The 17,955-nt window shown below is 39.9% G+C and overlaps 1 protein-coding gene across 1 annotated transcript; it reads left to right on the top strand.

Moving 5' to 3' along the window:
• Window positions 1–35: 35 nt before the first annotated feature.
• Window positions 36–17,915, top strand: ints6l (integrator complex subunit 6 like). Its single transcript, XM_030740077.1, has 18 exons — window positions 36–313; window positions 434–511; window positions 6,334–6,483; window positions 9,083–9,172; window positions 9,410–9,593; window positions 9,721–9,849; window positions 10,412–10,575; window positions 10,930–11,082; window positions 11,317–11,449; window positions 11,877–11,971; window positions 12,072–12,182; window positions 12,811–13,026; window positions 13,145–13,271; window positions 13,412–13,554; window positions 13,646–13,877; window positions 13,957–14,337; window positions 15,584–15,677; window positions 16,149–17,915. The coding sequence occupies exons 1-18, from the start codon at window positions 203–205 to the stop codon at window positions 16,246–16,248; spliced, it is 2,691 nt and encodes an 896-aa protein (XP_030595937.1). The 5' UTR covers window positions 36–202; the 3' UTR covers window positions 16,249–17,915.
• The last annotated feature ends 40 nt before the right edge of the window (window positions 17,916–17,955 follow it).

Here is a 17,955-nt window from a genome sequence, read left to right as displayed (position 1 = left end):
GAGCAGAAGTTGAACAGCGCGAGCCGAGACAGAGCTCTAGAAAGGCAGATAGGGAGAGGGCAGAGGCAACGGCCCTCTACTGGAGGGGGGGCTTATTATAACAAATATATACACACATGTGTGAGCTGTTGGGCCGCACGATAGGTCATATGTGGATAATAGTTATTTTAGAAAAGCATATAACTGTGGCTTTACATTTAAAATGCCTATTTTACTTTTCCTGTTAGACACGTCCGCCTCTATGAATCAGCGCACTTATTTGGGTACGACGTATCTGGACGTTGCTAAAGGCGCGGTTGAGGTCTTTATGAAGGTAAAGAATGATTTTACCCCGACCTTTTTCAGCACGTATGCACCTTTGGTTAGCTTAGGGCTCCTTGGGGGAAGATAGGTCTCAATTAATATATGTTGTTTTGGTTTTCTTTTTTGACAGCTGCGTGCCCGAGACCCGGCTAGTAGAGGCGACAGGTACATGCTAGTTACATTCGATGATCCACCATACGGAGTGAAGGTAATTAGCAACTGATACAATTTTTACATTTCACAAGTCGTTCGGTATTTTTCTGTCAGTGAGATTTTATTGTCCTTCTGGTTTGTAGTCAGGGTTGGGCGCCCTCCCGGTGGCGAAAACGGCAAATTATTGCTCCAAATACTGGAAAACGCGGAGCTGCACTGCCTCCGAACATCCAGCAGACATTTTGCTTTTGTGTTGAGAAAAGTCTCGGGCGTTGAGATGGAGGCGTGGAGATTTATTATCAGCTGTGACGTCGCTCTTTTTTTAATATAACAACGGCTAGACTGGTCAAAGAGCCCGCCGATCACTCTTTGCCCCGCCCCTCGCATCAGTCATGCATTCCCATTGGCCGATCTTGGCTGAAAGTTGATAAGCCCTCTTCATCATGAGATTTCTTCTTTTTTTTGTATTTTTATGAGTTCGCTCATGTTATTATTCATATGATAATTATTTGTCATCCCGATACGAGGGACCGTCATGTCCTAGTATAGGAGCAGTAGTCTTCATACATGCACACACATAGAGGAACAAATAAACGCAACGTGGGAATTACTGCGATAATTTCATGGGGTTCATGTCAACAAAGCTTTCCTCACTACTAATCTATTGACATGTTTTATGATCTGGCACATATCTCCCAGTCTGATCTTTTCATCCCCAATAAAATACAATTCACATGAACCCCTGAGGTCCCTGATGTGCTTCAGTGGCTGCTCTCTGCACTATACTAGGTCTCTCTAGGCTTCCATAACTCTTGTCTACAAACCACACTCTACTACTCAACACAGTGTGCAGGGTGCTTACTCCATCCTATGCCATCAATACTTGGAGAAAACAAGGAATAGTTTGCATGCCTCACGACCAAGAAACAAAATGCTTGTGCTGAAGAGTAATATAAGAGATATATAAAAGCATATATTATAAAGCCCAGTGCAGCTCAAAATGCACTTGCGATGACAAATTATGTCAACTTTTTTTTTTTATTATCATCTTGAAAGCTGAGTTACTGTTTACTCTGCTGAACAGTTCAAACAGCAACAATGTTTTTAAAGACACCAAAACCAGAAGTGAGAATCTGAAATCATAACTCATGATAATTAAATGGAAACTATGTGCAATACTTGACACTTTATATTTATATGCCCAGACATTTGGAACATACACTTTAAATTATTATTGTGGAATTATTATCATAAGGTAGAAAGGAAGAAGGAAGAAATGCTTGAATTAAAATGCATTTTATGAAGGTATTAAATGCATGATAGCGTTAACTGGGGACAAATGAGATAAAAAATAGGGCTGGTACGATCTGAATGTAGGAGTGTAGTCTTTTTGTTTGTTTATTTTTTTTTAAATTTCCAAGGATTCCAGGTTTGAAAACAGATTTAAAAAAAAAAAAAGTAAAATATTCAGTCCACTACCATTAATTTATTCAGTTATACATTTGACTCCTATGTAATTCATTTTTCGATAGCGCTTCTTGCATTTTTGCTTTACTTAGTCTGTATTCGAAAATAAACCTAAAATAAAATCATTTTTTGCATTATCTTACTGATTGGGTCAGCCACAGTGAAACAGCCAAAAGCCGTGCTAGTTTTTATGATTGTTTCTGTAACTATCATCTAGTAAAATGGGGTGTAAAAATTCTGAAGTGTTCAGGATTAATAAAACAGATCTGCTAAAGAGCTGTTATAGAGCTAGGCTAAGTGGACTAGCTCTTATAGGCTAATGATAAGTAACACAGCAACAATTTGTGTATTATCTTAGGATAATGGAAAAGATGGTCGCGTTCCACATCAGCAAGTACAAGTACACAATAATAAGTGAAAGTTTACTGAGCATCAATTTATTTGTACTTTCAAAATCATGTATTTTATCATAAGATATAATTGAGTAAAGCATATCAAAATGTTTGTCATTTATGCATATTAATGTGTTGCATATAATCCCTATGATGTATGTCATTCGCTGTTACAGACTCTACAGCCTGTAAACATGCTGCACAAAACTTGTCCTTATGCCTGCATCAGTCCAGCCATCCATTTTGTTCTGTTTATCCAATTCAGGGTCGCGGGGGCAATATTATGTGCTCTATATAGATGTTTATTTATCAATATCTACACTATATCTACACAATGGTATTCACTCAGCCATCCAAATCATTGATTTCAGGTGTTCCAATCTCTTCCATGGCCACAGGTGTATAAATCAAGCACCTAGGCATGCAGACTGCTTCTACAAACATTTGTGAAAGAATGGGTCGCTCTCAGGAGATCAGTGAATTCCAGCGTGGTACTGTGATAGGATGCCACCTGTGCAACAAGTCCAGTCCTGAAATTTCCTCACTACTAAATATTCCACAGTCAGCTGTTAGTGGTTTTATAACAAAGTGAAAGCAGTTGGGAATGACAGCAACTCAGCCACAAAGTGGTAGGCCACGTAAAATCACAGAGTGAGGTCAGTGGATACTCAGGCACATAGTGCACAGAGGTCACCAAATTTCTGCAGAGTCAATCACTACAGACCTCCAAAGTTTATGTGGCCTTCAGATTAGGTCAAGAACAGTGCATAGAGAGCTTCATGGAATGGGTTTCCATGGCTGAGCAGCTGCATCCAAGCCTTACATCACAAAGTGCAATGCAAAGCGTCAGATGCAGTGGTGTAAAGCATGCCGCCACTGGACTCTAGAACAGTGGAGATGTGTTCTCTGGGGTGATGCATCATGCTTCTCCATCTGACAATCTGATGGATGAGTCTGGGTTTGGTAATTGCCAGGAGAACTGTACGTGTCTGACTGCATTGTGCAAGTGTAAAGTTTGGTGGTGGTGGTGGGGGGTTATGGTGTGGGTTTGTTTTTCAGGAGCTGGGCTTGGCCCCTTAGTTCTATTAAGGATTAAGAGCATTAAGGAATACCAAGGCATTTTGGACAATTTCATGCTCCCAGTTTGGTGTGGAAGAACTTGACTGGCCTGCACAGAGTCCTGATCTCAACCTGACAGAACACCTTTGGGATGAATTAGTGTAGAGACTGCAAGCCAAGCCTTCTCATCCAACATCAGTGTCTGACCTCACAAATAAACATAATCCTAAACCTTGTGGAAAGTCTTCCCAAAAGAGATGAAGCTGTTATAGCTGTATAGCAAAGGGTGGGCTGACATCATATTAAACCTTATGGATTAAGAATGAGATGTTACTCAAGTTCATATATGCTTGAAGGCAGATAAGCAAAAACTTTTGGCAATATAGCATCTATCTATCTATCTATCTATCTATCTATCTATCTATCTATCTATCTATCTATCTATCTATCTATCTATCTATCTATCTATCTATCTATCTATCTATCTATCTATCTATCTATCTATCTATCTATCTATCTATCTAGTTAAATGTTGTAAACTATAATGTTTATATTTGCTGTTTTATTGCTAAGCTATGTACTGTTATGTGCACTACACAATTTTTCTGACAAATTCGAGAAAAATTATTATAGTCAAGTGATCTTCATAGATATATGCTCTAAGTATTATATAAAAAAATCTTAATCCTCAAAAAAAAAGTTCAGTGTGGCTTTGCAAAAAATGAATGCAGAGCGGGTAAAAACCCCTTGCTTGTCACACTCCAGTCTGCAAAAGAAATAGAAATATCAGTATTCACATTTTGTTATATTTTTTGGACATAAAAACTGAAAAAATAAACCATTAAACATGTAGCATTTATAAACTGTAATTAGAGGAAATGCAAATGTGTTACATCATAAATTGGAGGGTATTTGCATTCACATATCAAATAAACGAAGCACCCAAACCTTGTGTGAATTTCATTGCTAGGACCAACTTCATATCATCAACACCAGTTCATATAAAATGATATTATTTACTGGAAAATAATATTGTGTTACACAGATAAACTGAGTTTTGCCATTTAACTGTGGCTGATCTGTGATATAAATAGTAAGTAGAACTTAAGATTTACTAATGCTCTTTCCTTAACAATGAGCTGTATTGTCATTCTGTAGTATACTCTGCAGACCTTCGCAATGTATTCAGAAATGGCTGCAACACAGATGAAGGTGATGTCACAGGCTCTTTCTCTTCATTGACCTTCATATTAAAACAAGGCAAAAAGACCATTTTTAGCTCACATCTTTCTCTGTCCTGCTCTGTTGCTTGTATTGAGCCAAAAGCTCTGGATTCAGACTCCTGGATCAAGGGAATTTTATGCTGTTTATTTAGAAAATCACTTTCTATTAAACAATAATCAAGTTCTGTGGTAATTTAAAGCTATCCTAATGAATAATCCAAAATTAATTGATCAATTAATAACCAAGCAAAATGGGAAATTTGGCACTTATAGCGGCTTCGTATCGGCAGATATGGAGACAGGATTTTCTAAACCTGGATCTGTATGATGTCAGTGAGAGCTCATATCCCTAATATTGCTATGTTTCGTCTCAGGCACGTAACTCTTGCTGTGAACACAGAAGCCCCACCCCACCTGCTGTGGGTGGGGCTTCTTGCATTTGTGAGGGGCATCCAATCAGAAGAAAGTTTGCTCCAAGGTGGGGGTGGTCTTAAACTACTTGTTTCAGAGAGGGGCAGACCTGAGGGCCCCTGCTAAAGACGAGTATAAGATACACAAGGATTAATTTGAACTGTGAATCATGCAAAGCTGCTCTATCAGAGTCCAAGAATAAAAATGTGAAGCTGGAAATGACTGTGATAGGTTCTGTTTTAAGATTTTTGTGTAATTTTTGTTGAGTTGTTATAGCACTACTTGTAGGACTGGGAATATGATGGGCTGGCTGAAGTTCTTTTCCCTCATAAAGTCTACCCTCAGCTCCTCTTCTTCCTGCTCTTCCTCTCTTTGTTGCCATCCTCTTTGTTATTGCTTTCTTTGTGTGCTAAGGATTACGATAAAAGGACAAGGTTATAGTGAATGGAGCTAGTCTGATTGCTCAGTTACAGAAGCAATAAATTGTTGATGCAGAGGGAGAGATGATGTTGGGCGAGAAGAAAATAGAAATATTCTGTAGTCTGAATTATTGAGTGCACGCTAAGCCTTACATTTCTATCAGGGAGGATCTGTGTCTGGGTTACTTTGCTGCTACCCCTGTGAATGTTTTTAGTGAGGTTTTCTTGTGTAACTGCCCAACATCTACTCTCATTCATGTAACAGTGCGCTTTCATAGAAATTCCACCCAAATCATGGCTTTGGAATGATATCCCATGGCAATCCAAAAATCTGCCCACTGGCCTTAATTGAAGCTTACATGTTCATCCTGGAAACTCAAGACTTTTTTTTTTATGCCTCTTCCCCTCCCTCTCCCAGCAAAGGAAGTGGTAAGCTTGCAGGTCATCCTTAGATTAAGTTGGAAGCAGTAAAGCACTTGACCCCGCTGGAGAAAAGTCCAAGAGCACTTACACATTCACATCCTCTCCCATGGCAGTATCTCTCTGTCACGAAGGACAGGCAGCCATGGGAACTGTATTTTTGGATGCTTGTCATGTATGAAATTAGACCCTTTCTGAAAGACAACTTGCAGCTCAAATGTGGGTGCAAGTTTCAATAATATTATCTTCTATTTCCAGAGCCTCACATAACCTGATCAAATTTTATAGTTATTTTATGTCATATTGCAAAAAGTCAATGAAGACTTAAACTTCTCTAACCAAGTGATGGTCATATATTTGAATCAGTCACTGATTCTGTCGCTGTGTATCTTTTTTGGTTAGTGGCTGTTCACCCAGAACAGTAACTTCAGGGTTCTTCACTGATGCTTCTGCCTTGAACACGTCTCTGTACTGCATGTATTTCAGGCCGGCTGGAAGGAGAACCATGCCACTTTCATGTGTGAGCTGAAGAATCTGCAGGCATCCGGGCTGACAACATTAGGACATGCACTTCGCACTGCCTTTGACCTGCTTAACCTCAATCGTCTCGTCTCGGGAATCGACAATTATGGGCAGGTATGAAAGGTTTTGAAGTTGTTGGAATGGTAACTTATTTCATTATTTGCTACGCATGTTAACACAACATCACAGTTCCTTTTAAGCCCTTTTCAAACATCCAGACACGTCACTTTTACACTAATGTTGCTCACAGATTCATTCAGACAAATGACAGAGATGGAGAGAGCCACAGTAAACCACATTTTTCAACATGTAGTGCCCTTCCTCTTTGTCACATGACATTATGTTTTTATGGTTGGTGAAAGTGGCCCAAATTGTTCTATGTGGTGTGATTTTTATTATTTTTTTCTTCTTTGCACATACTCAGTTCAGTTGTATTTATAAAGCACCAGTTCACAACAAGTTGGCAATTACATGCAATCTATTTGTGATAATATGGCGATCAATAAATTGGTGAAGATTGCAAATCTGTTGCTGCTGCACACAAAGAAATTCACAGTAACTACTTACATTCATGTCATAGATCTGAAATAGAAATTTAGAAATTGCTCCACAAACAGTGAGATAGTTGCTGCAGGATAGGGATTTAATTGCAAAATAATATAGGTGCGCAGCAACCTTTCATTTATTTAGGAATATAACGAGATTACAGCCAGCTGGCAACCAGTTGAGCCGAGTTCCTCTTGCAAAGAGACGCATCACAAACGAGTTGCGGCAGCTAACTCAAATTGATTGCAATATGTTGGCAATCTGTCTGCATTTTATAAATTAGACTGCAGTTACTTGCAAACCTTCATCAATCTGTGTGAGAGTGATTGCACTCATACCAAGTCAGACCCTGGTGGTTTGGAGACAGGTAACCTCCCACCAAGTAATATGCGCACACCTTTTGATCAAAAGCCGTCACCACAACTACTTGCAATCAGTTTCCAACAGCAGAAATGTTTAATGCAATCACCAGACAACCACCTGTTTGTATTCCTAGTCACAACGATGGTGCCATCTTACTTCTACTTTAGTGTGTCTGAGCCATAAGTCAGATACATCAGTCTGAAATTACCTCACTCGGCTGACCTGAGTGTCTCACTGTAGGAATCTTGTGTTTGCGGGTGTGATTGATGGAGTTTAAAGTTTCCCATTAGTGAATGCCGTCTTGGAGTTTTGGATAAAATCTGACTGAGTGAAGCCATTTAAGTCACAGTTCCATTACTCCTGGCTCCAACTCTACATCTGCACATGCCTTCATTAAAAAACGGTCTCTTTATTCTCATCCATGTTGACACCTGCTCACATATTTACTGGCTTCCAGAGTGTGAACAGCCAAAATGGTTCTGAGTAATATGTTCAAATAGAGCACTAAGGCTTGAAAAGGTGGTTTGCACATGCCCTGAGAGAGATAGACAAATGACTCATATTATCATATAAGAAATGCTTTAAACCTGAGTTTGATTAGACACCAGAGACATGTGCAGCCCTAATCTTGTGAATTCCTATCGTTTAATGCATCTGCATGCGGTCTGACATTTGTCTATTTGAAGATGAAAAATGGATGTTACTAAGTCTGCCATTGTGTGATTGTGCTTTAAACTGGTAGTCAGTGATATAATTCAGTGGCAAATGTATTGTCTTTAAAAGAAATTATGGGACAGACTTGTGTATTCATCACCTTGATATGGTTTGGCATTTATTTTACCCTATGAGGAGGGTTTTCCTTTTTTTAATTTACAATTGATTGTTTGAAGAAACTGAGAGATTTAAGATGATCTACTGTGATCTTCTATCTACAAATAAATTTGTCTTCTAAAGAATCAGGTGATCAAGGGCAGGTCTACCAAAATAATGTGACAGGAGACCTACAGGTAATGGAAGATGTTAGTCATTTTAATCCAAGAAAAAAAAAATTAATATCAGAGAATGGTATGTGTCTATAACCAAGACATTTTATGGCTAAATCTAAATTAAGACTTAAGTTGGAGAAAATGTAACTGAAATGACTTTCTATGGATTAAATGAGGAATGTGACATAATTTTCTTTTACTCCTTTACCTGAAGACAACAAGGAGAATAGAGACTTTTGATTGTAGCCTAATCCACTAAACCTTGCCTCAGTTAACCCAGTCATCTTCTCCTTGAGCACATCTTTTTTCTAAACCCCTGCGCTAAGGCAGAGATGGATTACTATGCTCAGGCAGTGACCCAAGTTCTGTGCATCAGTAGCATTTAAATCTACTTAGGCATTCTCTGTGTGTTTGAATTAGACAAGGCTGACCTCTGCAGCACGGTGGTAAAGGCCTGTCCTTTTAAACAAGTAGCACAAGGACACTTTGCACCTTACAAATGCACCCTTACACAAAGGAAAGATTGCATGAAGTTTCTGCGGGATAGTAATTCCATAACGATTACTGCATCTAAGTAGATCTTTGTTTAAGTGTTACACCAGCATTTTGTCATTAGCCGACGCATGCAAGCCCAGCAACATTTGTGTCATTAGGTTCACATGTGTTACCAATTTTATGATCCTTTTCATCCAGAGTCCTGAGCAGTGAGTTGGAATGTAGAAAAGAAAACGCAGAGTATTGAGAATAAATTGACTCAGTGTTTTTTTTGTTTTTTTGAATTTTGAATGAATTTATGAATGTTACGGTTTCCCTCGCAGGGCCGCAACCCATTTTTCCTCGAGCCATCTGTGATCATTACCATCACTGATGGGAACAAGCTCACACACAGCTCTGGGGTGCCAGATGAGGTGAGAGCACAAACAAATGCAGTGGTACTACTACAGTTTGGACACACTTACCCATTCATATATGAAACGTTTGACTGCTACTGTATGTAGTATTTATGCAGTGATTCCAGCTGTTTTACACAGTTGCCATATGTTGAGACTTTGAAAGGATCTGAATAATAAGATTAGCAAAAGAATGACCTTTGGCATTTTCACTTGTTAACTTCCTCATTCATTTCATTCTTGTCTGCTGTGTAGCTGCACCTGCCTCTGAATTCTCCCTTGGCTGGCAGCGAGCTGACCAAAGAGCCTTTTCGCTGGGACCAGCGTCTGTTTGCATTGGTACTGAGGCTGCCAGGAGCAGCTACACCAGATAATGAGCAACTTGGTAGTGTCCCCACGGATGAGTCTGCAATCACCCAGATGTGTGAAGTTACTGGAGGTTTGTCATTTTCTGCTACATTCATTCATTCATTCATTCATTCACTGTGTGTCTGTACTCTTTGGGTAGAGCTGAATAATAAATTCTTGCGTGCCTGATCACCATGTATCCTGCTTTTACCTCTCAGGGCGATCATACTGTGTGCGAACACAGAGGATGTTGAACCAGTGTCTGGAGTCTCTGGTTCAGAAGGTTCAAAGTGGTGTTGTCATTAATTTTGAAAAGACTGGGCCAGATCTGCCTCCCATTGGGGAAGGTGAGTGTTTTGTGTGATACACACTGAGTGGACACAATGCAACAGCCATTAAAAGTTCAAATCCCAGGTAAAGATTAACAGGTGAAAGCAGAAGAGAATTTTTTAGTTCTGGATTTCCACAGTGCAAATTAAAATAAAAGGAGAACTGAGTGCATTTTATAGTTTGGCCAAGTACAGAGAATTATAATAAAGTTGGTCATTTAATTGAATTTAATCATAATTTTAATGTTAAATGTAATTTTAATGGTTTGAATTTGATCTCCTTGAAAAATCCAATTTTCCAATCCAATATTATTTTTTCCTGTTTGCATATTTTGTCATTTATGCCGCCTTTCATGCCAAGAAAACAAAGAAACCTTCATTATTAATAACCCAACATCACACAGTATATTTGATGCAACACAACAGATGCATATCAGCCACTAACAAGTGTAGTCTTATTTGCCTGTTAGCTGATATCAGTCAGCATGGCATGATGCTGGCCATCAGGCACATCCTTAACCAAAAGTACAGTTAATATCAGCCCACTGATTGTTTCTTTGTAAACTCTGCTGTTTTACAGATAACTCTGTGGAGTCAAGTCGAACAGTGTCATCCTTCAGCCCACAGCCATGGCACAGCTGCCACAAACTCATCTATGTGCGACCAAACCCAAAGACAGGGGTGCCAGTCGGGCATTGGCCCATACCAGAGTCCTTCTGGCCGGACCAGAACTCCCCAACCTTAGTGAGCAGAGAAGCTTAAAAATATCTCAGCAGCTTTTTTAGTCCGTCATTCAGATTACCTCTTATAGTACTTGATTAATACAGACATTTGACTTGGACAGAATTGTGTTTTTTATATGTTAATATTTATATTGTGTAGCTTTATAGACTCTCTGCCTCTGTTACTTCCTCTGTCTTTTACTGGCATCAGGTTTTTTTTCCAGTAACCATCCAGTATAATTGAGTGTTGTGTGATTGTGACTATCTGTAAATCTTTAATGCTTTTTTATATACGACAGTTGCAAGGGCATCAGATGATTGTGTACCAAAGACAAATATGCCTAACAGTTTGCTCATTTCCATCTGCTGCTCACAGCCACCTCGCTCTGCTCACCCTGTGGTGCGTTTCTCTTGCGTGGACTGTGAACCAATGGTGATCGACAAGCTTCCCTTTGACAAGTATGAACTGGAGCCCTCTCCGCTCACCCAGTACATCCTGGAAAGGAAGTGCCCACTTGTGTGCTGGCAGGTAGAGTAAATGCTTCCACGCTTATTGCCGTTCTGTCGCCGGGTGTTGCCTCTGGGACTTTTTAGAAACCCAGACATAATGAGGTTACTCCCTAAATTCATAATAGATTTTCACCTTTTTTTTGGCTGTTGTGAATAAGTTGTTGGTCCCGACACTAAAAGCTCTGTAAATAAAACTTGGTTCCATTTTTAACAACGCTGTTTTAATGTCATGTTTTTTCTTGTTATACCTCAGGTGTTTGTCAGCAGCAGTGGGAAGCAAAATGATCTGGGGCACCCTTTTGGCTACCTTAAAGCCAGCACCACTCTCACCTGTGTTAATCTGTTTGTCATGCCATACAACTACCCAGTCCTTCTCCCACTTCTCGGTGAGATATGTTGCAGTAAATTTGCCTTTAATTGGTCTCAAAATAAAAAAAAATACAAAAAAAAAAGCTTCTGGGTCAGTAGGCCTGAGCTGATATTATATTTAAAACCTCCTATTCTGGGACACCTCATCATCTGCAGCCATCACAAATATCAGTCTTACAACACAGAAAATTATTGAAAGGTTTATCTTTATCAATTCTGTGCAAGAAATTGAGATTTTCTGGGTGTTTATGTGGTAAAGAGTAGTGTATAATAGTGTGTTTCTGTGCTTGTTGTAGACTTTACCACCATCATCTCAGTATTGATGTATGAGCAAGAGTGGGTCTGCTGCAGCTTCTGAATTGCTAGCAACTGGACACTGATGCAGAATGCTAAAATTTCTCAGACTACCCACTCCTCCTTTTTTTTTCCCCTTTTCCTTTTCAGATGATTTGTTTAAAGTGCACAAATTAAAACCAAACCTTAAGTGGCGACAGGCCTTTGAGATGTACCTGAAGACAATGCCTCCATACTACCTCCTGGTAAACTAATAATTCATCTTTAATGCTGCCTTTACTTAATGGATTTATGGTGTTTTCCTTGTAATTAACTTCCAGTATTGTGTTCTCTGTCTTCTGACAGCCCTTAAAAAAGGCACTGAGGATGATGGGTGCACCTAACCTTATCGCAGACACCATGGACTGCGGCCTGAGTTACAGTGTCATTTCTTACCTGAAGAAGCTCAGCCAGCAGGTAAGTAATTTCCAAGCAGTAAAAGAGGCATTGTGATGACCATTGATTAGGGATGAAATTTACAAATCAGACTAAATGATACAAGGCACTGATTTATTATATACTTATATAAACATGTCAAAGACAACTAGTTCTGACACTGTCTGAGGCCTCCAGTTCCATCAAACCCACCTTATCTCATTTCTTCTGTTATTTTGTAGAGGAGTATATCCCACATTTCTGTAAGCATCAAGCAGCAGTGTTCAAGTGAAAGTTTGGAAGCTCCCGCACATTGACCGGACATTTTCAGGAGTGACAATCTCAGCATCTGCTGCAGATACAGATGCTAACATAGAGAGCCCTGTGCAACCAGACCATGAGGTCAGGGCAGGGATTATTAAGGCTTGGCTTAGATTCCTCTCACTCTTCTGCTTTTGTTATTAAGTGGAGAGGTAGAGCTTGTAAATGAGTATATAAATAATTCTCTTGATTTTTTTTCTATGATTATCTGTGGCTAAAATGATCTGTATGAAAGACTGCTAAGAAACAAAATGGAGATATTATATGTCTGTACTTTATTCCTTATTAAAATGTAATTTCACTTTGATTGTTATCCTCATAGCAAGATGTTGTGTTTGTTGGGTTGAAGGCAAAAATGGAGTCGGATCGTCTGATTGTGTCGGTGGGGAAAAAGGTTCCTCAGGAAACTGGCATAAAGGTGAAGAACCACTCCAGCTCCCTTTCTCTGGCCCACCGACGAGACTTTAAGCAGCTGCTGCAGGGAATCACCGGGGAAGGGCCCCTTCGCCTGGCGGACATCAATTTCAAAGAGTTTGCTGGTTTCCAGATTGCCCTGCTCAGCAAGGTAGATTTAGGACAGTCCAGGCACTTTGTGCAAAGTGTGACATAGTTTCTGTTATGGCAAGGGAAACATGATGAGCGCGGTGTTTGGTAGATTTTTTTCTGACTAGGTGTGTTCACAGGATGTGAAGCCTCAAGCTTATCGGAACGCCTACGACATCCCAAGACGGAACCTCCTGGATCAGCTCACGCGAATGCGCTCCAATTTGCTGCGGACATCACTAAAACTGATCCGAGGGCAGGACGAAGGTATATTATTTTATCGGTAACTTAAAACGCAGGCCAAGTAATAATAATATTTATATAAGTGTGTTTATAGTGGGAGGCCACACTTTAATTCAGTGTAGTTACTGCAGCATTTAATTAAACCGTTGTCTTATGGTTGTTAGACTCCCTGCACAGTATTCCAGTGGCTCAGATGGGAAACTACCAGGAATACCTAAAAATGATGCCGTCTCCTTTGAGAGAGATTGACCCCGATCAGCCTAAACGGCTGCACACATTTGGGAACCCTTTCAAGCAGGACAAGAAGGTAATACAGTTTAGCTACACACAGGTGTTTTTACTCAGTGTGTCGTCATTCCATTGCGTAATGTTTTCCTCTGTCTGTCTGCTATTCCCAGGGGATGATGATCGATGAGGCGGATGAGTTTGTAGCAGGCCCTCAAAATAAGAAAAGAGGAAATTCCAGTGACTCCAATTCTGGAGCTACTGTGAAGAGAAGGCGGAGCATGTCACCGTTGCTGCGGCGGCCGCAGACTCCATCGGGGAACACCAACCACGTGGCGATTGGAAAGAACCTAGCAGGGACTCAGGGGCAGCAGAATCCCCTCAAACTGGTTCCACAGCACAAAGGTAAGATCTGAAGATAATAGTGAAGTGTGCTTGAAGGTGGTGAATACGGGCTTCACATTGTTCCTTGTTGCACCATCAGGAGTGGATGGCAGCAACATGGTGGTCACAGAGAGTAACGGCGACAGCGTTCTCGGGCTTGACTCTGGGGAAATATGGCCTGTGGAGATGGACGCTGAGGCGGGGAATCCATCTTCACCAAGTTTAGAGGAGAAGGTTGGGACAGGAGCAGCAGTTTGCGGGGAGGACATGAGCGCGATGGAGGAGGAGCTGGTGGAAGATCACCTAAATGAGCAGCCACTGGAGGAGAAACACAACTGTGAACGTCTGAGTCCGCAGAGCCAGCTGGATGGCACTGAAGCTGACCCGGCCGTGCCTGAGACGATTTTCATACCTCCACTAGATGGCAACCAAGCAGAGCTGCGGACACGGGTCATTAAGGAGGTCCGCAAACCTGGACGAAGTGAGTAGATTCTTTTTTTTTTTTTCAACAATATCATTAATATATATATTAAAAAAAAACAAACAAACAAAAAAAAAACGGAAACACTGCAAGATTTGAGACAAGCAGGTATTTAGACTGACTTTCTCATCAATCCAAAGTTCAAAAGGGGTCCTCAACCCTGTTCATTTTTTTGTTTGCTTTAAATATGTTAGTCTTTCTAATGGAGGGTTTGACATGATTTATCTTATCCAGTGTTTAATTTGGTCTGTGAGAAATCGCTTCGGGTCTGGTGGAATTTTGAAATAATCTAATGTCACTCTCTGCTCGATTATGGCAGAAATCCTACTCACAGTTATTCTGGACAATATTGAAATCCTGATTATTTCAAATGATTACGGTAGATTTATTGAACTTAAAAAACATTGTCCTGTAATACATATGTCTGGTATATTAATATTATGACAATTTAAGCTGGCAGGAGTTAAATATGTTTGCATTAACTTGTAATGTGATACACTGAGGCTTGTATTCACATCTGATTAGGAGCTGCAGCACAAACTGATTTCCAATCATCTGCTGAGATTTCCTGATCTTTATCCCATGCATTTAGATTTTCATTTAAACTCCCTGATGAACATGATCTGAAGAGATTATAAAACTATGATGTGATGCACTTTCTTAAACAGTCTTTGGTCATTCTTATTTCAAAGGTGTTTGTGGGGGTTTAGTAAGTGAATGATGTTGGATGTGCCTTCAAAAGCTAGATATTAAAACAAAAATGCGTTCTTTTCAGATAAAATGTTTCCCTTAGTTCAAAGACATGATAATTTCCAAGTCTGGATGAAACAGATGTTGAACCTTTTTAAGCACTTTAACTCTTTCCCCCCCTTGGAGGTGTGTCATCTTTTTAGTTGTTCCAGTGTATCAGAGAAGAGGGAGTTTTAGCTTAATAATGTCCATGTGTGCCCAATGAGGAATATCTTTATGTTTAATTTTAATTACAACACAAGGATCTATCAGCTGTACAGCCAGTAATATAACACTAAGTATACACATTTTAACACCCGGCTAACTGGCTTTCCTTTTTTTTCCCCTTATGAATCCCAAACATGGTCTTTTGATTTCTGAGAGTAAGTCAGTTGGAGGTGGCAGAGAAATGTTAAATACTGATTCTACTACATGACCTTTATTTTTATTCTAATCTGGTAAAGTACTGGGAACATTTGAACAGCTTCTTCATCTTTGTGCTTGTGCTTTTTCTCAGACTATGAGGCAATACTCAGACTACTGCACCAGGTGAAAGGCCCGGTAGATGTACAAAGGTACTTCATCCAGCACGCCATCAAAGAGGCAATGAGGTAAATAACTGTAGTTTTGAATCTTTTTAAATCCCCGGACATGCCTGTTAAACAGTGTGTCACCTCACTCACATTATACTGTGAGTTCAGTGCTTCACTGCAACTTCAGCAGCATTTATTTCAGAGCCCTTTGAGTTCATCTGCAGTACTCTGAAAAAAATTTGAGGTTCCATCTGCAGTAAGCTGGAAAAGGAAATCAGATCGATAACACGAACACTTGTGCAGGTTTTCAAGGTTGTTCCAAACATTTTGCCACAGTTCATCTGCGGATTAATCTGTTCTGTCTCTTTTTACAATGATTCCATGTGACGTTGGAGCCATGTATATATACTGTCCATATATTGCATGACTCTTCCTGACGTTGAAGAGTCATTGTTATGATGCAGAGTAACGTCTAAATATCTAACATGCCTCAGACTTTTGTACAATCTAGTGTATGAATCTTGCTGTTCCCCCTTTATTCCCAAACAGGTTCAAGAAGCGGGTACTGATCCAGCAGTTGGAGAATGCCCTGGCTAAGTTGGAGGAGAAGCAAACAGCATTACAGCTTCCCAATGATCACGGCAGGTAGTGACAAAGCCATGTTTGCTTTGTTAGTAGAAGAAGTAGTGAGGCTCCTCTGAATTCCCTCTGAAATGAATTTTCTTGCCTGCTGGATATCACCTTAAGAGGCATCCTTCTTGACACACCCTCAGAGATTCCGACTGGGAAACAAGAATGGGAGAAGAATAAATGCACTGATAGCACAAGCTCTTCCTGTCCCTGTGCTGTACGTCGCGTCCTGTTAGAGGCAGAGTGTTTATTCAGAGGAGGGGCCTTGGGGAGCAGCTCCGCTGGGGATGAGTACAGAGACTTTAAAAATAATCCTCTTCACATTGACAGATGCCTTAAACACCCATATGGCTTTTGTCTGTATGGGCACATTGCTCAGAAGACACACATACACTCCATTTGACAGATAACACAGTAAGCCAGCAGAGCAATGGATAGACTGGCTTATTGGTATAGTTATTCTTAAAAGAACAGACCCTTCTTCAGCTGGTCTGAAAAGTGTTTTATGGGTAATAAAATGTTGTGCATTCATGAAAAGGGATGAATGGAAGGAGAAATCTGGTCCAGAAGCAAGACAAGCTCTCTTATTTTTTAGTGTTAAATCTGCAACAGGATGCACTTTGTTGTTCATGTTACTGTTGTCTAATATGCCCCATTATTAGTGGTTTACTGACATGCACTGGCATCAGGGGTGGGCAATATGGAATAAGTCTATGAGTGTATATACAATTTCATGCTGTAGTAGCAATATGGAGTCACTCTTCTGCAAATGCACTCAAAAAACATAGTCAAAGAAATGTGTATTTGTGATTAATCCAGTCATTAAAGCACCTGGCAAGCAAGGTTACACATTATGGAAAATACTGCATGTTCAGTATTGGTGTATGATAGATTTGTATACCTCAGAGTCAGCAGTATAGCAACCTCTTAAATATCTCATAGTGCATATGTCCATATTGTCCAACCCCAGATAGCACTGAATTAGACTTCACACATGCCTCACTCATGGCAGCTCCACTGCTTTTTGAATTGGGTCTGTTTTATTGCATATTATATCAACATGTTCGGAACACAAACTTCCCAATCAGCTCCAACCGTTTTAAGAACTGATTTTGAAGGACAGCACCAAGTAGATGAATCAGTGTTTTTTGTGATAGTTGCACGATACCGTCTTGACCTGGAAATGAATTTTTCTTCTGAAACAATCCAATACAAAGCAGCAGTGTTTACTGGTTGAGTGATTGAGGATCATTGTCCTCTCACCGGCCAATACAGCAATACAACATGGGTTACTCCTGCAACTCCACACGCACACACACACACACACACGCACACGCAAGTCTTTCTCGACAGCGATGCCCAGCATTACAGCTTTACTCCAACAGAATTTTGCATCCAACAGTCACCTTATGTTGAAGTTAAACAGTTTGCATTTCTCCTCTGAAGCTTTTTACACGAATCCAAGTCAGGACTCCCCCTTAGTTCTCCTTGTTTTTACAACAGATGTACACTACTTTTTAATGTTCATAGGGAATAGAGATTATTTTTGTGAAATTGCTTATTTCAGAGTATAAGAAATATTTTGAAAGACATGTTCAAAGCCATTTTTGTAAACTGTTAAAAAACATATACAAAGTGGAAAGTTTTATGAACCTACTTCTTTTTTTATGAAAACAAAAAATAAACCATGGGTAGAATGGTGCTTTGTGTGTCAGTGTATATTTCT

Source organism: Archocentrus centrarchus, chromosome 10, assembly GCF_007364275.1.
Source record: "Archocentrus centrarchus isolate MPI-CPG fArcCen1 chromosome 10, fArcCen1, whole genome shotgun sequence".
Lineage (NCBI taxonomy): Eukaryota > Metazoa > Chordata > Actinopteri > Cichliformes > Cichlidae > Archocentrus > Archocentrus centrarchus.
This window is presented reverse-complemented; position numbering and strand designations above follow the sequence as displayed.

Bases quoted from the DNA above. Each gene is read 5' to 3' on its own strand.
- ints6l (XM_030740077.1), top strand. From the start codon at position 203: ATGCCTATTTTACTTTTCCTGTTAGACACGTCCGCCTCTATGAATCAG. The intron at 9,173-9,409 runs GTGAGAGCACAA...TCTGCTGTGTAG, and splicing joins GCTCTGGGGTGCCAGATGAG to CTGCACCTGCCTCTGAATTC. The intron at 9,594-9,720 runs GTTTGTCATTTT...TTTACCTCTCAG, and splicing joins GATGTGTGAAGTTACTGGAG to GGCGATCATACTGTGTGCGA.